The sequence below is a fragment of the Denticeps clupeoides genome, chromosome 13, assembly GCF_900700375.1.
Source record: "Denticeps clupeoides chromosome 13, fDenClu1.1, whole genome shotgun sequence".
Lineage (NCBI taxonomy): Eukaryota > Metazoa > Chordata > Actinopteri > Clupeiformes > Denticipitidae > Denticeps > Denticeps clupeoides.
The window spans coordinates 436,552-454,051 of NC_041719.1; the positions used below are offsets into that span (position 1 = coordinate 436,552).

Genomic DNA, 17,500 nt, shown 5'->3' on the forward strand with positions numbered 1-17,500 from the left:
GCCGATGTTCATGCACATCAATTAATTCAAACTCCACCTTTAAAATAGGAATCCGTTTTACGTTCTATATCTTTATATAGAGCTACATTACGCTAGATATATATATTCGCCTCTTATCGTACTCCACGTACTCCGGTGGAGGTTTTTTACCCAACGTCCACTACATTCTTGTGTTATTACTATTTTACGGACAGTTTGTCCCCTGGGAAGAACACGTGGGTTCATTTCCTGGGAGAGATGCAGGGCTGAAGTGGACGGGTTGGGGGTGGATTCGGTGGGAAAGTTGTGTGTGTGTGTGTGTGTGTGTGTGTGTCTCATCTGCGAGCCTGTTTGTTGAAGCTGAAGAAGTTTAATCTCCGCTGCCTCCACAGGAATTCTCTCCCTCCAGATTAAAAGTGTATTTATCCCACGTCCACGAGGTGAACGGGATGGTGGAGATTTCTGCAAAATCCACATAAACCTTCCTCCCAGACATCAGGCCGGAATTTTAATTTAGGGTGAAGTAGAGGAAATCAATTCGTGAGAACAAAGTGACCCTCGTCCTTCAGCGAATCTCTGGGGTCGAGTCACTACCCCGCAAATCCTGAGCCGCTCCGACCCACCCAATAAATATACGAATATACCTCAATCATAATCAAGATCTGCAGCAGGCAGTGCATGAAACTTGACCCCTGACCCCAAATTTGTGGAAAGGAGGGTAATTAAACATTAATAAAATTAATTAACATAAAATGTTTAAAATATCTTTTGCTTTTGTCAGAAAGAAAAAATTATCTGAACCGCTTCTGACTTATTGGAATTCCAAATGCACAGTTTACAGGTCAGAGGTCAAACCGTGTCGACAGGCCATTCCCACGGGCGCCAGCTCCGCCCCCCACTGGACCTCGCCAACATCGATCCTGCGCAACACGTCAGGGCTTCCCGCCGATGGCGAGTTTATCTAAATCAGAGCCGCAATGAATCATTCAGTTTGGCGCAGGGGCCGCCGATGAATTATACCGGTAATTAAGAGGCGGGGTCACTGCACTGTGATTACTGGGGCCCATTAAAGGGCGATAAACCATGTAAAATACGGAGACTTTTCCATTTCTGCTACATGTGGATCTGCGGTACGTTTTTAGGTGGAATAAGCGGCTTAAATAAATCTTCTCTCCTGGTCAACCTGCTGCCGCTCCTCACTACAGGGTGTGAACCAGAAGACCCAGGTTCAAACCCCACTTACTACCATCGTGTCCCTGAGCAGGACACTTAACCCTGAGTGTCTCCGGGGGGGGGGGGACTGTCCCTGTAACTACAGGATAAGGGCGTCTGGTAAATGCTCTAAATGTAAATGTAAAAGGAGGAGGAGAAAGGAGATCATGTGAACTGGGCTTCCTGCTCCAATAATGGTTCATTATGACTGCAAAATATTCCCATTAAAACACTGATCCCAAGTCAGTAAATCACTTTTTCATTCATTTATTTTCTTTAAGATGTCTGATGTAAATGTTGGCCAATTTTAATGCAAAATACATCAATCAAGTTAAATCCAGATAATTTATCAATTTGAATATCTCATCCTTAGGTCACTGACTTGAATCAGTGACCAGGCAGATCTTCAGAGATCAGTGAGATCTTCAGATCTGGCGATTCTCCCACGACCCCCAGACACTCCTCCCAGCACGCAGGGAAAGCTGAGACATGTCCTCCATGCTGATCCGGATCTCCCGGATTCAGGCCACCTGCTGGTGGATCCGGATCGGTTTCCTGCAGCCTGCAGCCCCCCCACTTCTCAGGCGGATCGATCCCGCGGGTCCCGCGGACCAAAAGCAATACGGTGTGATATTTATGCGCCCGACGCCATGTACTACTTTCCCAGCGTTGCGTGCTGTGGCCGTCATTACTGCTGCACTGTGGGAAAAATGAACCTGGCAAGCGGTGCACTGCTGAGCGCCAAAAACACCCTGCTTTTCTCTGCCAGTCGGCCTGAGCGGGAAAATTCGTACGGCTCGGACTTGTGCACGCGCTACACAAAAATGATGACGATGACAGCAGCAGCGGCGAGGGACGAGGGACGAGGGCCACTCCACTTCTCCCACCAGCCTCCCATCCGAAGTTGAGACGGCCGCAGCCGCTGGGGACGGTGCGACAATCAACAATTACGTCCAATTTAAAAAGAAGATGAAAGCCGTCGTGGCCAACAGGTCATGTGACATTAAAGCAAATTTTAAAAAAGTTCTCCATCATTAAAACGGAATGATAATGATGAATAATTCCTGGGTTCATCATGCGGCGCTCTGATATTACGGTAATCTCCACACAGCTGTCCACCCGACCGCATCCCAGCAGCCCCCAGCCTGCCTCGCCGTCCACGAGGCTAATTAATCCCACCGCAGCCGTCCTGCGTCCAAACCTCAGCGCCTCCACGTCCCCCCAGAGGCGCGCATCACTATCAGGCCGCCGTACACACCTTCTTCTCCCTAATTACTATCCGCCATCACCACGAGAAGTGTCACCTCAGCCGTTCCCACACCGAAGAACCCAGAAACCGGCGCTTGAGACGGAGTGGAGACGTGGACACCTGGAGAAATTCCTCACCGCCGCAGGGCCGCTAATTAAAAACCTTCCCGCCAAATCAGAGCTCCCTGTCCTGGGCCGGCGAGGACGAGTCCCGGCTGCATGTGTGTGTTGCCTGAGGGCGTGGTGATGGATGGCAGCGGCCGCGTTGGCGACTCGGGTCACACGGATGTTCTAGTTTCGGCTGCATGCCACGATCCTCGGTACTCACAGGGAGGGACCCGTGGACAGGGAGGGACCCATGGACAGGGGGAACGCGGAAATCCCATCGTTGTCCCCAGATTGTCCTCCTCCTGCACATCGTCCGGCGGTCCCCAGAATCCTCGTAAATTTGCACCGCATTCATTACCGCCCCTCCGGTCTGTGGGAACGCTGGCTCTTCGGATGGAACTTCCAACCCATCCGGAACGTCACCTCCAGTTCTCCAACTTCAGTGTAATCAGTGCCACGCCCTCAAACAGAACCCCTGTATACAGAAACCACACCACTACGGATTCGGTAATTTAACCTGGATCGTCCGCTCGCAGTCCCGTCCAATCAGAATGGAGAATTCACTTCTCTGCGTTTCTTGTTCATGGAAGAGGAACGGACTGTTACAACCAAACGAAAACGGTTGGTTGGGTTTTCTTGCCTAGAGTCAATCTGCCCCCCCACCTCACTTCAGATCAATGCCGAGATGAATGAGACCCCAAAGGCGGGGGGACACCTTGCTGAAAAGTCGAGCTGCCTGCTCTAATGGTCCATAAGTTACGAGTCGGGCAGCACTGGCTACCCCGGCGCGGCCATGAATCATTCCCAGGGGAGGCTCATACACACGTCGGGCCGTTTAATAAGAGCCACTGGGGAGGGAAAGTGGCGCCAATAAATCACAGGACGGGTAGGTGTGAGGACGTGCTGGCCGCCTGAAGTCCATCGACTGAAGTGGCCCAACATGATTCCAGACACAAAGGAGACCGGAACGACTGAGGCTCAGTGTCCGCGTCGCTGGCCGCTTTCTAACGGTGCCAAGCCCCTCACGGACGTGCGAGCTCCCCCAACATCTTAACCCAGTTATGAGGCGCCATCAAGCCCGTGTAGGGGAGTGATAAAATAGATGTTATCACTCCTGCCTCTTTGTGAAGATGCTCAACCTTGAGAAAAGCAGGCGGACTGCAGACCTGAAGTTGCCCGGATCTCCTTCTCTCGCCTGAGCGTTTCCTGCCACCAGCACCCGGCACCACGTGGCAGGTCGATTCCTTCACTCTGTCCCTCAGTCAACCTCTCTAGATCCGTGAAAGTTGTCCTCTGGGGACAGCAGGGTGACCTCCTGTACACACACCACCGTGCAGCTTCTGTCAGAAAAAAAAACCGCAGCGCGAAGTAAATCCTGCTCTGCTGACACTGCTGGTGGTCTGTGACAGGGACGGGCGTACGAGGCTCGCTGCGGGACAGAGAGAGAGAGAGAGAGCGTGATTGTGTAAATCCTGCCCTGTTGGCAATGCTAACAACCTGTGTGTGTGTGTGTGTGTGTGTTGTGTGTGTGTGTGTGTGTGTGTGTGTGTGTGGAAGAGTTTAACACCACTCTCTGAAGAAGTCCTCTCTTGTGAACGAGATCGGGATTGTAGGGTGTTTGTGGGCGTGTCTTGCGCCCTGTACAGTGTTACCAGACATATGATAATTATTATATTTGTACCATTATTTTACCCTTTGTACAATGTATCATCATAATTCCAAAAATCCATAATGTACAATAATAAAAGAGTGACTTCGCCATCGGACTTTCAGAAATGAAGGGGAGAAAGCGGCCAGTTTTACAGTAACAGTAACAGTAAAGCTTCCTGTCGCTGTCGTAACGTGTAAATGATATTCTGGACTCAGCTGGAGGCGCTGTTCTGCCCCGGGGGGGTTTTTAATAAAGGTTCTGTAGGTAAAAGTTGCATTATTACACTATAATATACACAGTCTATGATAATATGTGTAATTGAAGCAGATCATTTTCAATGATCGTACAATAACTGGTACGATACTTCAACCCTTAGGATCTGGCAACACTGCTGCTGTAACAGATGAGGCCTCAACACTGCGGCAATGAATCAGGCGGCGTGTGGCTCTCAGTGATGAATTAAACTTTCCCCAGTCGGCCAGACCCTGCATTAGATGTTTTATCACCGACGCTGAACATTGTCGTGAAACGCCTGCCCGTTTTTACCCGAGAGCGTCGCTGAACTGAAGGGCTAAAATCAAAGACTTCATTTCATAATGTGGTCGGGTCAGGTCTCTCACTCGCCAGTAATCACCATTACTTCCAGTTACAAGGGTCCTACATCATTTATACATACAGTCCAGGTCAAAAGTCTGGACACCTTCTCATTCAACGTGTTTTCTTTATTTTCATGACCATTTACGTTGGTAGATTCTCACTGAAGGCATCAAAACTATGAATGAGCACATGTGGAGTTCTGTACTTAACAAAAAGTGGAGACCTGACCTCCACAGTCACCGGACCTGAACCCAGTCCAGATGGTTTGGGATGAGCTGGACCAACAAGTGCTAAACACCTCTGGGAACTCCTTCAAGACTGTTGGAGAAGCATTTCAGGTGACGACCTCTTGAAGCTCATCGAGAGAATGCCAAGAGTGTGCAAAGCAGTAATCAGAGCAAAGAAACTAGAATATAAAACATGTTTTCACTTATTTCACCTTTTTTTGTTAAGTACAGAACTCCACATGTGTTCATTCATAGTTCTGATGCCTTCAGTGAGAATCTACCAACGTAAATGGTCCTGAAGATGAAGAAAACACGTTGAATAAGGGTGTTCGTAGCCTAGCGGGTAACACACTAGCCTATGAACCAGAAGACCCAGGTTCAAATCCCACTTACTACCATTGTGTCCCTGAGCAAGACACTTAACCCTGAGTGTCTCCAGGGGGGGACTGTCCCTGTAACTACTGATTGTAAGTCGCTCTGGATAAGGGCGTCAGGTAAATGCTGTAAATGTTATGTAATGTAAATTGACTGAGAAGGTGTCCAGACGTTTGGCCCGTACTGTGTGTTGGATGCTGAAATTGAGAAACAGAACTGAGAACTGAGCGGAAAGTTCTTCAGAAAATATTAAACCAGAGAAAAGAAACAGACCAATAAAACAATATCCAGAAATAATAAAGGACAATCTGCCGCCCAGTAAGTGTTAAATAGGAACACATGTAAAAACTGCACCAAGGCTGCAGGTTGTCCTGCTTTAACATCCAACATTTCTGTGGTTTTGGGGTAAAACGGTCCAGCCTGTTTTTCTGTTCATGGTTTACGTCGGCGCAGGAGAACAGCTCAGCCACAGCGGTTGGCCGGGACTTACGCTCTGCTCTTTTATTTTGCCGCTTCCGTATGTTTTTGCTGTGGTATTTTTAACTCCCGAGCCTCATTTAGCTCGGCCCATCTGGTCGTTCTCTGCAGGCCTGTCTTCAGATGCTCCCGTCGCCCCGGATTCTTTCACATGTCAATACAATACGCAGAAACGCAGCCAAATAGAACATGCACGTATAACAGCACGTAAAAAACCAGACCGTTATATTTAATGGAACAGATGACAGCAGTTGACAACTACAGCTGAAGAAGAAGCTGGAGACCAGTTCAAAGCCTTGTTATGTCTCTTTTAAGTTTATATATATATATATACAATGTAAATACAATATATATCAACGTAAATACAAAGAGTAACTACAGTCCTGAGACTGGGCCCGAGCTCTCAAACAAACAAACAAATAAATCAATAAATAAATATCTTTATTTGAGAGCTCGGGTCCAGCCTCAGGACTGTAGTTACTGTTTGTATTTACGTTGACTGTTGTTAATAAAAGTAAAAAAAGACGCACGTATAGAAATAAAGTAGCTCAGCGCATCAGTATCTTCACAGGAACCAGCTGCTGTCCAAATGAATCTCGTAATCGATTATCGTAATCGAATGGTGATACCAGTGAATTTTCACACCTCTAATAGGAACGTTGGACATTTGACGCATATTTGAGTCCAAGCATCAGTGGTGTCTCTGCTGGCGTATTACACGTGAGCGTCCTGACCCCACACATGAACTTCGTCCTGTTCTGGTTCACACCATCGTGACCTTCAGGATCTTGAGGATTTTCGCTCTGAAAGTGGTTCCTTGTCTTGTTTTTGAACCTTCCGGTGACGGTGACGGCCCACAGAACCCATTTCACTGGTTTACAGGGAATCACATCAGCAAGAATTATTCATCGGTTCACCAATCCCAACTGCCGGCAGGCAGCGAAAGTGTCTGTTAAACTGCAGACCTCAGCAGGACGTTTCAGCTGCAGAAATTCCAGCTGCTGACTGCAGGAGAAGCGGACGGTCCTGCTGCTGGACGGACGGAGAGAGCGTCACTGGGGTATTCCCAAAAAAAGATGACTTTTCACTCCTTCCCAGAAACACCGAGGACTTTAGGCCTGACATTTCAAGACAGATTTTCCATTTTCAGCCAAGAGGAACAGAAAGAGAGACGGGAAAGAAGACGATAAGGAAATAATACGAGACCTTTCCCACAAATATCAATATTATCAGTGACAACTTGCAGAAAACAAGTTCCTTATCAGAAAATGGCTCCTTTCAAATAAGAGAAATAAAGGAGACGCCGCCTCTGCAACGTATCATGCTGCCATATCTCACTCTGAAAATAACACCAATTTATGTGACGAGCCAATATCAGAACATGAGGTCACCTATCGCACCTACCACCAGAACAGGACAGCTGACTAGATATCTACTCACCGAGAGCTTGAATGGAATTATAATAAAGCATAATTCATAGCTGAATAAAACGATTTGCAACTCGAGAAAGGGCCATGAACAAGGTGTTTATTACAGTGAATTACGCAGCTGTAACGTAGAATCAGAAGAATTTACAGTCACTCTACAGTCAACCAATTTGTACGTTTCGATTCGGCGTCCGTCCATCCATCCATCCATCCGCGTAACAACGTCGCGTAAAACCAGTTTTGCAACTCATTCCGGAAAGGCTGGTCACTGATAATCCGGACATGGATGACACGTGCACAGTGAAATGAAGCAGGGATTAATTTGCAGTATTATTTACGCTCCAACCGGCATGTCTGATCGTAAAAGATCATGTTACCCGGAGGACCAGAGCCTGGCAGCTCCTGGTCGGTTCCCATCTTCATTAATTCGCTCCCCTCCCCCCAGCAGTGAATTGTGGGCCGCTTGGCATGTGACACCACGCCCTTGACCCCGGATCAGCGTGGCGGCCTGGAAAGTGGTCGTAAAAAGCAGCGTGAAACACCGTGACATCAGAATCACGATCGGGTTTTAAAGAATGTGAGTGAACACGACGTCTCTGAAGCACAAGCGTATAAAACAGCGGTTCTATACACCAGATCATAAAAAAATACACATTACTGGGATAACAGAGGTGTACATAGAGTGCAATACGGTGCTGGTGGGTAAGACACCAGAAGTCCCAGGTTCAAACCCCTCTTACAACCATCGTGTCCCTGAGCAGGACACTTAACCCTGAGTGTCTCCAGGGGGGGACTGTCCCTGTAACTACTGACTGTAAGTCGCTCTGGATAAGGACGTCGGGTAAACGCTGTAAATGTAAATGCAAGTGTGGAATGAGGCGGGAGCGCTTTATGCTGGGGACGGAGGAGGACCAGCTAGGAAGAGGAAAGGGTTCAGGAAATGTACAGGGACGTTAATTGGCAAGTCCTGAGAACATAAAGGGGTGAATTTAGATGAGACGGACCTGGTCGTGGGACTTTGGGAGGGAGGAGACGGTCCTGTACGCCTCTGGGGAACGTAGATCTCTTTTTACAGATCAATAGTCCCCTCCTTACAGGCCAGAACCAGAACTCTTCAGTGTGGGTTACAGAGCAGCAGAACGCCCAAGTCCCCGAATAAAAGCCGATCTCAGGAGAGACGAGGGGGCCAGGCAGTAATTTCAACTTCTAATTCCACCACTCTGCCTCGCCCGTCCCCGGGAGGCTCGCAGGACAACAGCGAGAGTCTCTGGACGGGAACGATTCTTTGACTGTACGGACCGTCCCTGCATGCTGCAGCATGATTAAAAGCTGCGGGTACTGACACTCTGACAGCCGGCGAAGGAGATGGAGCGCCCCGTCCCCCCTCTTCAGCGATGCTAACAGCCTCAGAGTCATGTGATCGCCGAATCGTCCCCAGGACCTTTCTATCTGCGTGAAAATTAAAAACGCAGAGTTGGTAACGTCTTATCTGCTGAGCTGCTTCAGGATTAAAGCCTGAAATATCCAGATAGAACTGGCACAGAATTCATTTCTGACACTTTATCAAGAGAAAGTGACACAACGAAATGTGTCCTCTGCATTTAGCCATCACCAGTGAGCAGTGGGCACCAGGACAGGAACCTACTGTACAATTTACCAAATACCATCTCTACAGACAAGACCTATAAGACCACAAACAGAACACAGAAGACATAATGAAAGTGACGTGATTGTCATTGTGAGACACTGCAGCACAGCACACGGTGACATGGTGAAACGTGTCCTCTGTATTTAACCACCACCCTTGGTGAGCAGTGGGCACCATGACAGGTGCCCGGGGAGCAGTGTGTGGGGACGAGACCTTCATCAAGGGGACCTCAGTGGCACCTTGGCGAACCGGCAACCTTCTGATTACGGGGTCGCTTCCTGTATGAGAATTAATGGCTGTTGAAAGTTATACACGTGTTAGTGGGATGATATCAATATGAAGAAATTAAATAGCATGTGTGGAGACCTTGATTAAGGGGACCTCAGTGGCACCTTGCCGGTTCGGGATTTGAACCCACAACTAGTCCACTTCACTACCCGCTGGGCCACCACTGCCATAACACAGTTTAAAAAGGGAGGAGCCTGCAGACGTTATTGACAGCTCGAACCCCCCCCCTTCCCTGTTGGAAAGTCAGCAGCACCTTCTGAACATTCCGTGAAAACGAGGCGCAACACATAGCTGAGGAGCCCACAAGTAGACGGTGCAGCGCCGCGCCTCACATTTACTTCCCTTCCCTCCTACACACTGTCTGCCCACAGCACTGCAGCGACCTGATTGGACGATCCAGGAGCGGTACGGTACGGTGAAAACCCGCAGAAAACCACAAGGGGAAAGACAAACATTTCACCTGAACTTGCTTCACTTTTTAATGGTCCTGACCTGGCCAGCTTTAAACTAGACCCTCTCCAGGCGGAGCCCATTAAATAAACCCGCTTACTCCCTTTTTAATGCAAGTTTACATCACAACAATACCCGCTTTATTCTGCATTTACCACCAACAAGAACGTCCAATTAAAGCCGTTCTTCCGTGTCGTGGAAGGACAATTCCGTACCGTCGCATGCAGAACGGGAAGATTAGCCGGAGCGTGCCGGTCGCTTCTTATTACGGGAACCCTCTCTCAGGCCGGGAGAGTGACGGGAATCCGGAATCGCGGCCCTGCCAGCAGAGGAATAATACGCTCGTCACCCCTGACATTTCATCTGGCTTTAATTTCTTCTGCCCACGTGGGGCGTCCTCGTCCCTCATCGTGAAGTGACGAGTGTCTGAAGGGGACAGGCTCTCGCCGAGTCCCACGCACGCTCCTCCTCGTCAGTCCGGCTGACTCGGAATGCCGGCGTTCCGGCTGGAGGATGAGGATGGGGCTGAGTGCTGGGGCTCGGGTTGCAGGACCTTCAGGAAACCTGAGAAACAAGGGGGCCAAGCGAAGGTGGGGGGACGATCACTTCATTTTTCCTCCTTTCACTCCTGCGTGCGGGGACTCCTGGACACCTCGAGCAACAATTACTGGCGTTTACAGCGCGTTGCACATTCCCCACGGGCCGATATTGCCGGGCGGCCTGCACGCCTCACCCCCCCGTCACCCCCTTTTCACTGATTCGTCTCCAGCAGCACATAAAAAGCCGCGCCTGCCATCATTTATATGCAGCGAGGGCAATATTTCCCTTCTGTGCGGGTTTAATGTCTCGAACCAGAACCTTCACACCGCCAGAGAACACTGAACAGTGAGCCAACGCGTTTACCGCGACGCGGAGGCGGTACAGGGTGGCCATTTTTGGGGGGGGACGACAACATTATTCCCCGTCCATTCCTCCCACGGTCAAAACAGGGCTGCAGGACAAGTCCCCGTAACAATGGGAGGATTTTCCTCCACAATGTCCAGACAGGCCAACATGATCCTCACCAGATTAATAATAGAGCTGAATTCAATATGGAAATATGACCAAATACCCGGTAGTGTTGTTTTCATCAGGCAAATTTATGATGAAATATCTTTGTCAAGAAGCCTTTTTTACATGACAGAAACAAAACATGATCGTTTTATTTAATATCATTATCACTATCAACAAAATATATCATGTAAAAGGTCTTCAGTAAAAGGTCTCTTCATCTTAGTCGACAAAATCAAGACGAGATTTTATTTGCTCTTGTTGAATTGGGTTTGAATTTTTATTCAGAATTTTCTTTTTTTATTTCCCTGTCCGATCCTCTGCTGTGCAGGATTACTGGCTTTCTGTGATGTCCCTACTTATAAACGTACTTGTTAACGTATTTGAATATTTACCCCAGAAAACTGATCTTTGCGCAGATCGCGACTCGCCGTTATTCTGGATTCGTATCAGGGAGGCCTGGGCCGGATTCATTCCTTTCTCTTCTATACATAAATTACACAGCCGACGGCTTCGGCTGCATCGCATGGCCACTTTATCCAAATTCACAGCGTACACACGCCGGCTGCAGATCAGATAATATTGTCATCACAACATGTGCGCGCTGGCACTGATAAAACGGTTCATTACGGAGTCGCTGGTATATTTACCGAGTCCCACTTGGCACGCGGCGGGGCTTTAAATGCCGTTCGTCTTTGCATTTTATAGGTGAGCTGTTCTGTCCGAGGAGCACGTCCCGTGACGCGCGCTACAACTGCAATAAATGGAAGGTGCTTTTGTGTCAGAAATGGAACGTTTATGTTAAATTATGATCCATTTGACACATTTTGAAGGTGCATCACAGAAATCATTACCAAATAGTTCATTTAGCAGGAACCTGTCAAAACCCTTTTAGCTTCATCGTGAGGGATCTTGTGTCCCAGGCCCCATGTGCAGCGTGCAGACGTTGCCTGGTCAGATGATGGATGGGCGTGCAGGACCTGGAGCAGAGGACAGTGGGAACAGGGGACGGAGGCGCAGGGCCCTGACCGGAATGCCGAACGAGCGCCATTAAACCTTCGCCTAATGGGATTCCCATCACGGTGACAGAGCGGCTAATGATCAGGACTCAACTCAAGTTCCTGGGGGAGGGGACGGAGGGGACGAAGGGGACGGAGGGGGCGGGGTGGCGGGCGATCTGACAATGCACTAATTATCCTCCAGCATGACCCCCGCGTCGTCGGCTCCTCACCACTCCCGTCCCTGCCAAGTCCCGGCGCCTATATTCCAAGTTGCGGAACTGTGGTAAAAATCACCGTAAAACCCGCAGCGAAGTCAAGCCGCACGTTTGTGAGATTATCCGTCGCCAAGCATCTCAGTACAGACTAAGAGGGAAAGGTTTAAAAAGGTAACCGCCAGACCTCTGGCCTCCATTTCACCTCCTCAGCGTCCATTTTCGTATCTCAAGATATTTAAAATGCAAGAATCGCAGATCAAAGCTAATCTTCGAGACCAGAAGTCCGTGTTTGCTGACTGATCAAGATTTAGGGCGAACCCCTCGATCCCCCAAATCTCAAAGTTGCCCAAGGATCCTTATTTTTCGTGGTCGTGCATGACGAACTGCCTCCAATTATGGTAAAAATGTGAAGTTGCCACTAACTTGCTGGACGTTTTCCTGACCGAACAGCGGAGAAAGCAGGAAGGAAGTCGCGGCCCTCGCAACTCGCCTCCGCGTCTATTCCTGCACGCCAGCCGAGACCAAGCGAGCTCTCGGCGCGAAGGAGCTGTCAGGAAGACCAAAGCGGCTCCTCCAACCGGCGTAAACAGCACTCCGGCAAACAAACAAGCCGAATTATGCGCCGCCGCTCAGGCAGCAGTCTAGTGTTCCGTTTGAAGCGCTCGGTGCGGTCATTTTTGTGCCGTGGAAATTACAGCCGAGGGGGTTACTGATGCCGCGTGTGTGTTTGGTTCTTCAGCAGGATCCTCATTAGTCCGGAACCGTCTATTCCGTACCGACCCCCACGCTCGCGTTTACAAAAAGGGGGCGCACTCTGTCCAGACATGCACATCCAGTGGGGCGGAGAGACCAGGTCGGGGGCCGTTCAGGCAACCATGGCGGCCGTCATGCTGGGGAGGGAACGTGAGGAGAGCGGGGGCTGCAGAGGTGCATGATGGGAGACTCGCCGTGTTCGCGAACAGCAGGAAGAATCCTCGCTAAAAACTGAACTGAAGGACCAATAAGAAAGTGACTGAAGTGAAACGACTCAAGGCGGTGATGCAACACAAAGATCTGCAGCGTTAACGAAGAGAACGTAGAGAACGTAGAACCATGTTAAATCAGTAGTTACAGGGACAGTCCCCCACTGGAGACACTCAGGGTTAAGTGTCCTGCTCAGGGACACGATGGTAGTAAGTGGGGTTTGAGCCTGGGTCTTCTGGTTCATAGGCGAGTGTGTTACACACTAGGCTACTAACACCCTACCTAAGTTTATGACAAAATATCTTGGTGGTCATGTGACAATAACTATAACCAAATGTCTATTCTACTCAGTACTAAACTGACTGGGTTTAATATAGATGAATTACTAAAAAAAGAGACAAAAATGCAATTGTCACGGATAATTCTGACTAAAATACGACTAAAATGCTCAGACTTGACTAGACTAAAATGAGTCTGGTCTGGACTAGAGACGGCTGTCCCCCAACTCGGACATGGAGCCTCTCGTCTCCCTCGATAATATTGGAGAGGACACCAAGCGTCGTGCTGTATAAACACACACAAATATGGTCCGAGCGGCCGGCATTCCACCGGCTGCTGGGGACGAAACGCAGAACCGCTCATGGAAATCCAACATGGAGGGCGTCCCCACGCCGTCTGCATCTCCGTTATCTCTTCATGGCCGTCAGTCACCTCGTCTCTGGCCAGCATCTCAGGTACATCTCCCTGCCATGGAGGTGGAACTGAAAGGAGAAATCTGGGCCGGAAACCAGCAGGCCCATAAGAAGCTTGGGCCCCGGGGCCCGGCGCTGGTGAAAACGCGGCCCCGGGTGCCGGGATTAGCGGCTTTCACAGCTTGGCTGTCTCCCCGAGAGAAGTGAGGAAGTGCAGAAATCACGGCGTTCCTCGGAGATCTGAGCTGAGAGGAGGAATGTGCAGCAGCTCCACCAACTACACCACCGTCCCGGCGTACAAGCTGCTGGTGGAGAGAAGTGGCCTCCATATTACCGCGCCGGCGTGGACAGCTGAGGGTCTCCTGAGGGTTGGAATCTCGCCTCCTCTGGTGAATCCAGCTCAGGTGTCGCGCTGGTAAATGTTGTCAGTTTTTACGTGTTAGAGATGCGTGCGATAAAACCGCGGTGGTCTGTCGAGATTTGGCAAAATGGCGCGTGACGGGTTTAATGCCAGAAGACGTTCCGTGCGAGTCGTGGGCATCAGGATGAAGGTGGAACCTGGTTGATGAGCCACAATGGCATTCAGTGGCAGCCAATCAGAATGCAGAAATTCTCGCTCTCCATCCGGAGTTAATCTGGTCGCCGAGGCGGAAGTAAAAAAGCCGCGAACAGAGTCGGTATTTTACCGCGTCCTGATTCGCCGCGCCGGTCCACTGATGTGCTGAATACGCCGCGGCTCTCAAGTGCTGACAGTACGGCGGCGGCCAAAACAAAGACTAAACAAACCGACCAGGCCACTTCCTGCCTCGCCGCGACCCGCGACCAGCCTGGACAAGAGGTGTCCTAAATAGATACGGACACGTGTGGGTGGTCTTCATGCTGAAAATAATACGAATAATAAACCGAGGACCTCCTGTCCTGCACCCAGAATACAGCGTGCCGTTGGATCTCCATCCAGAGTCCTTTACAGTCCATCCTAGCGACGTCCCACCAAGCTTCAAACCACACTCACATTACAGAGACAGAGACAGGATCTCCATCCAGAGTCCTTTACAGTCCACCCCAGCGACGTCCCACCAAGCTTCAAACCACACTCACATTACAGAGACAGAGACAGGATCTCCATCCAGAGTCCTTTACAGTCCACCCCAGCGACGTCCCACCAAGCTTCAAACCACACTCACATTACAGAGACAGAGACAGGATCTCCATCCAGAGTCCTTTACAGTCCACCCCAGCGACGTCCCACCAAGCTTCAAACCACACTCACATTACAGAGACAGAGACAGGATCTCCATCCAGAGTCCTTTACAGTCCATCCCAGCTCACAGGGGGACACAGAGACGTCCCACCAAGCTTCAAACCACACTCACATTACAGAGACAGAGACAGGATCTCCATCCAGAGTCCTTTACAGTCCATCCCAGCTCACAGGGGGACACAGAGACGTCCCACCAAGCTTCAAACCACACTCACATTACAGAGACAGAGACAGGATCTCCATCCAGAGTCCTTTACAGTCCATCCCAGCTCACAGGGGGACACAGAGGACGTCCCACCAAGCTTCAAACCACACTCACATTACAGAGACAGAGACAGGATCTCCATCCACAGTCCTTTACAGTCCATCCCAGCTCACAGGGGGACACAGAGACGTCCCACCAAGCTTCAAACCACACTCACATTACAGAGACAGAGACAGGATCTCCATCCACAGTCCTTTACAGTCCATCCCAGCTCACAGGGGGACACAGAGATGTCCCACCAAGCTTCAAACCACACTCACATTACAGAGACAGAGACAGGATCTCCATCCAGAGTCCTTTACAGTCCATCCCAGCTCACAGGGGGACACAGAGACGTCCCACCAAGCTTCAAACCACACTCACATTACAGAGACAGAGACAGGATCTCCATCCAGAGTCCTTTACAGTCCACCCCAGCGACGTCCCACCAAGCTTCAAACCACACTCACATTACAGAGACAGAGACAGGATCTCCATCCAGAGTCCTTTACAGTCCACCCCAGCGACGTCCCACCAAGCTTCAAACCACACTCACATTACAGAGACAGAGACAGGATCTCCATCCAGAGTCCTTTACAGTCCACCCCAGCGACGTCCCACCAAGCTTCAAACCACACTCACATTACAGAGACAGAGACAGGATCTCCATCCAGAGTCCTTTACAGTCCATCCCAGCGACGTCCCACCAAGCTTCAAACCACACTCACATTACAGAGACAGAGACAGGATCTCCATCCAGAGTCCTTTACAGTCCATCCCAGCTCACAGGGGGACACAGAGACGTCCCACCAAGCTTCAAACCACACTCACATTACAGAGACAGAGACAGGATCTCCATCCAGAGTCCTTTACAGTCCATCCCAGCTCACAGGTGGACACAGAGACGTCCCACCAAGCTTCAAACCACACTCACATTACAGAGACAGGATCTCCATCCACAGTCCTTTACAGTCCATCCCAGCGACGTCCCACCAAGCTTCAAACCACACTCACATTACAGAGACAGAGACAGGATCTCCATCCAGAGTCCTTTACAGTGCATCCCAGCTCACAGGGGGACACAGAGACATCCCACCAAGCTTCAAACCACACTCACATTACAGAGACAGAGACAGGATCTCCATCCAGAGTCCTTTACAGTCCATCCCAGCGACGTCCCACCAAGCTTCAAACCACACTCACATTACAGAGACAGAGACAGGATCTCCATCCAGAGTCCTTTACAGTGCATCCCAGCTCACAGGGGGACACAGAGACGTCCCACCAAGCTTCAAACCACACTCACATTACAGAGACAGAGACAGAGACAGGATCTCCATCCAGAGTCCTTTACAGTCCACCCCAGCGATGTCCCACCAAGCTTCAAACCACACTCACATTACAGAGACAGAGACAGGATCTCCATCCAGAGTCCTTTACAGTGCATCCCAGCTCACAGGGGGACACAGAGACGTCCCACCAAGCTTCAAACCACACTCACATTACAGAGACAGAGACAGGATCTCCATCCAGAGTCCTTTACAGTCCACCCCAGCGATGTCCCACCAAGCTTCAAACCACACTCACATTACAGAGACAGAGACAGGATCTCCATCCAGAGTCCTTTACAGTCCATCCCAGCTCACAGGGGGACACAGAGACGTCCCACCAAGCTTCAAACCACACTCACATTACAGAGACAGAGACAGGATCTCCATCCAGAGTCCTTTACAGTCCATCCCAGCGACGTCCCACCAAGCTTCAAACCACACTCACATTACAGAGACAGAGACAGAGACAGAGACAGGATCTCTGAGCTGAGGGAGAATTTACTGTGGTAACCAGGTTGACGTTGGCCAGATGTGGGTCTCTGTTCGGTGAACAGCTCTGTGTGACAGTACGGCCACCGCATGGTGTCAAAAATAACATCAAATACTGAAGAGAAAGTGAAAACCACTCAGAAAAATCAAAAAGCAGCAGCGAGCGGCGCTTCCACGCTGCTTCTATATCGCGCCGAACAACAAAGGATCTGGTGCTGAAGACAAGATGCATGCTGGGACAATTCCGAAGGTTCAAACCCCACTCGCACCCTAAATATAACATCATAGGAGTGACAGAGACACCCAAGATGCATCTGGGTGGAAGTAGCCTCTAAACCAGAACCATGGGGTGGTAAGAGCCTAGTGGGTAACACACTCGCCTATGAACCAGAAGTCCCAAACCCCACTTACTACCATCGTGTCCCTGAGCAAGACACTTAACCCTGAGTGTCTCCAGGGGGGGGCTGTCCCTGTAACTACTGACTGGAAGTCACTCTGGATAATGCCCCAAACCCCTGAGCGTCTGCTGGGGGGACGGTCCCCGTCACCCTGATGGCAGGATGTAAT

General features: G+C 50.0%; 1 protein-coding gene and 1 pseudogene across 1 annotated transcript in view; both read right to left on the reverse strand.

The window, feature by feature from the left end:
• LOC114802150 (forkhead box protein O1-A-like) overlaps nucleotides 1–8,717 on the reverse strand; it is a 13,059-nt pseudogene extending 4,342 nt beyond the window's left edge.
• Nucleotides 8,718–10,159: 1,442 nt separating this feature from the next.
• LOC114802151 (LHFPL tetraspan subfamily member 6 protein-like) overlaps nucleotides 10,160–17,500 on the reverse strand; it is a 10,691-nt gene continuing 3,350 nt past the window's right edge. The window contains exon 3 of the mRNA XM_029000843.1: nucleotides 10,160–10,251. Coding sequence (XP_028856676.1) covers nucleotides 10,160–10,251 — 92 coding nt within the window. The remainder of the gene's footprint in view (nucleotides 10,252–17,500) is intronic.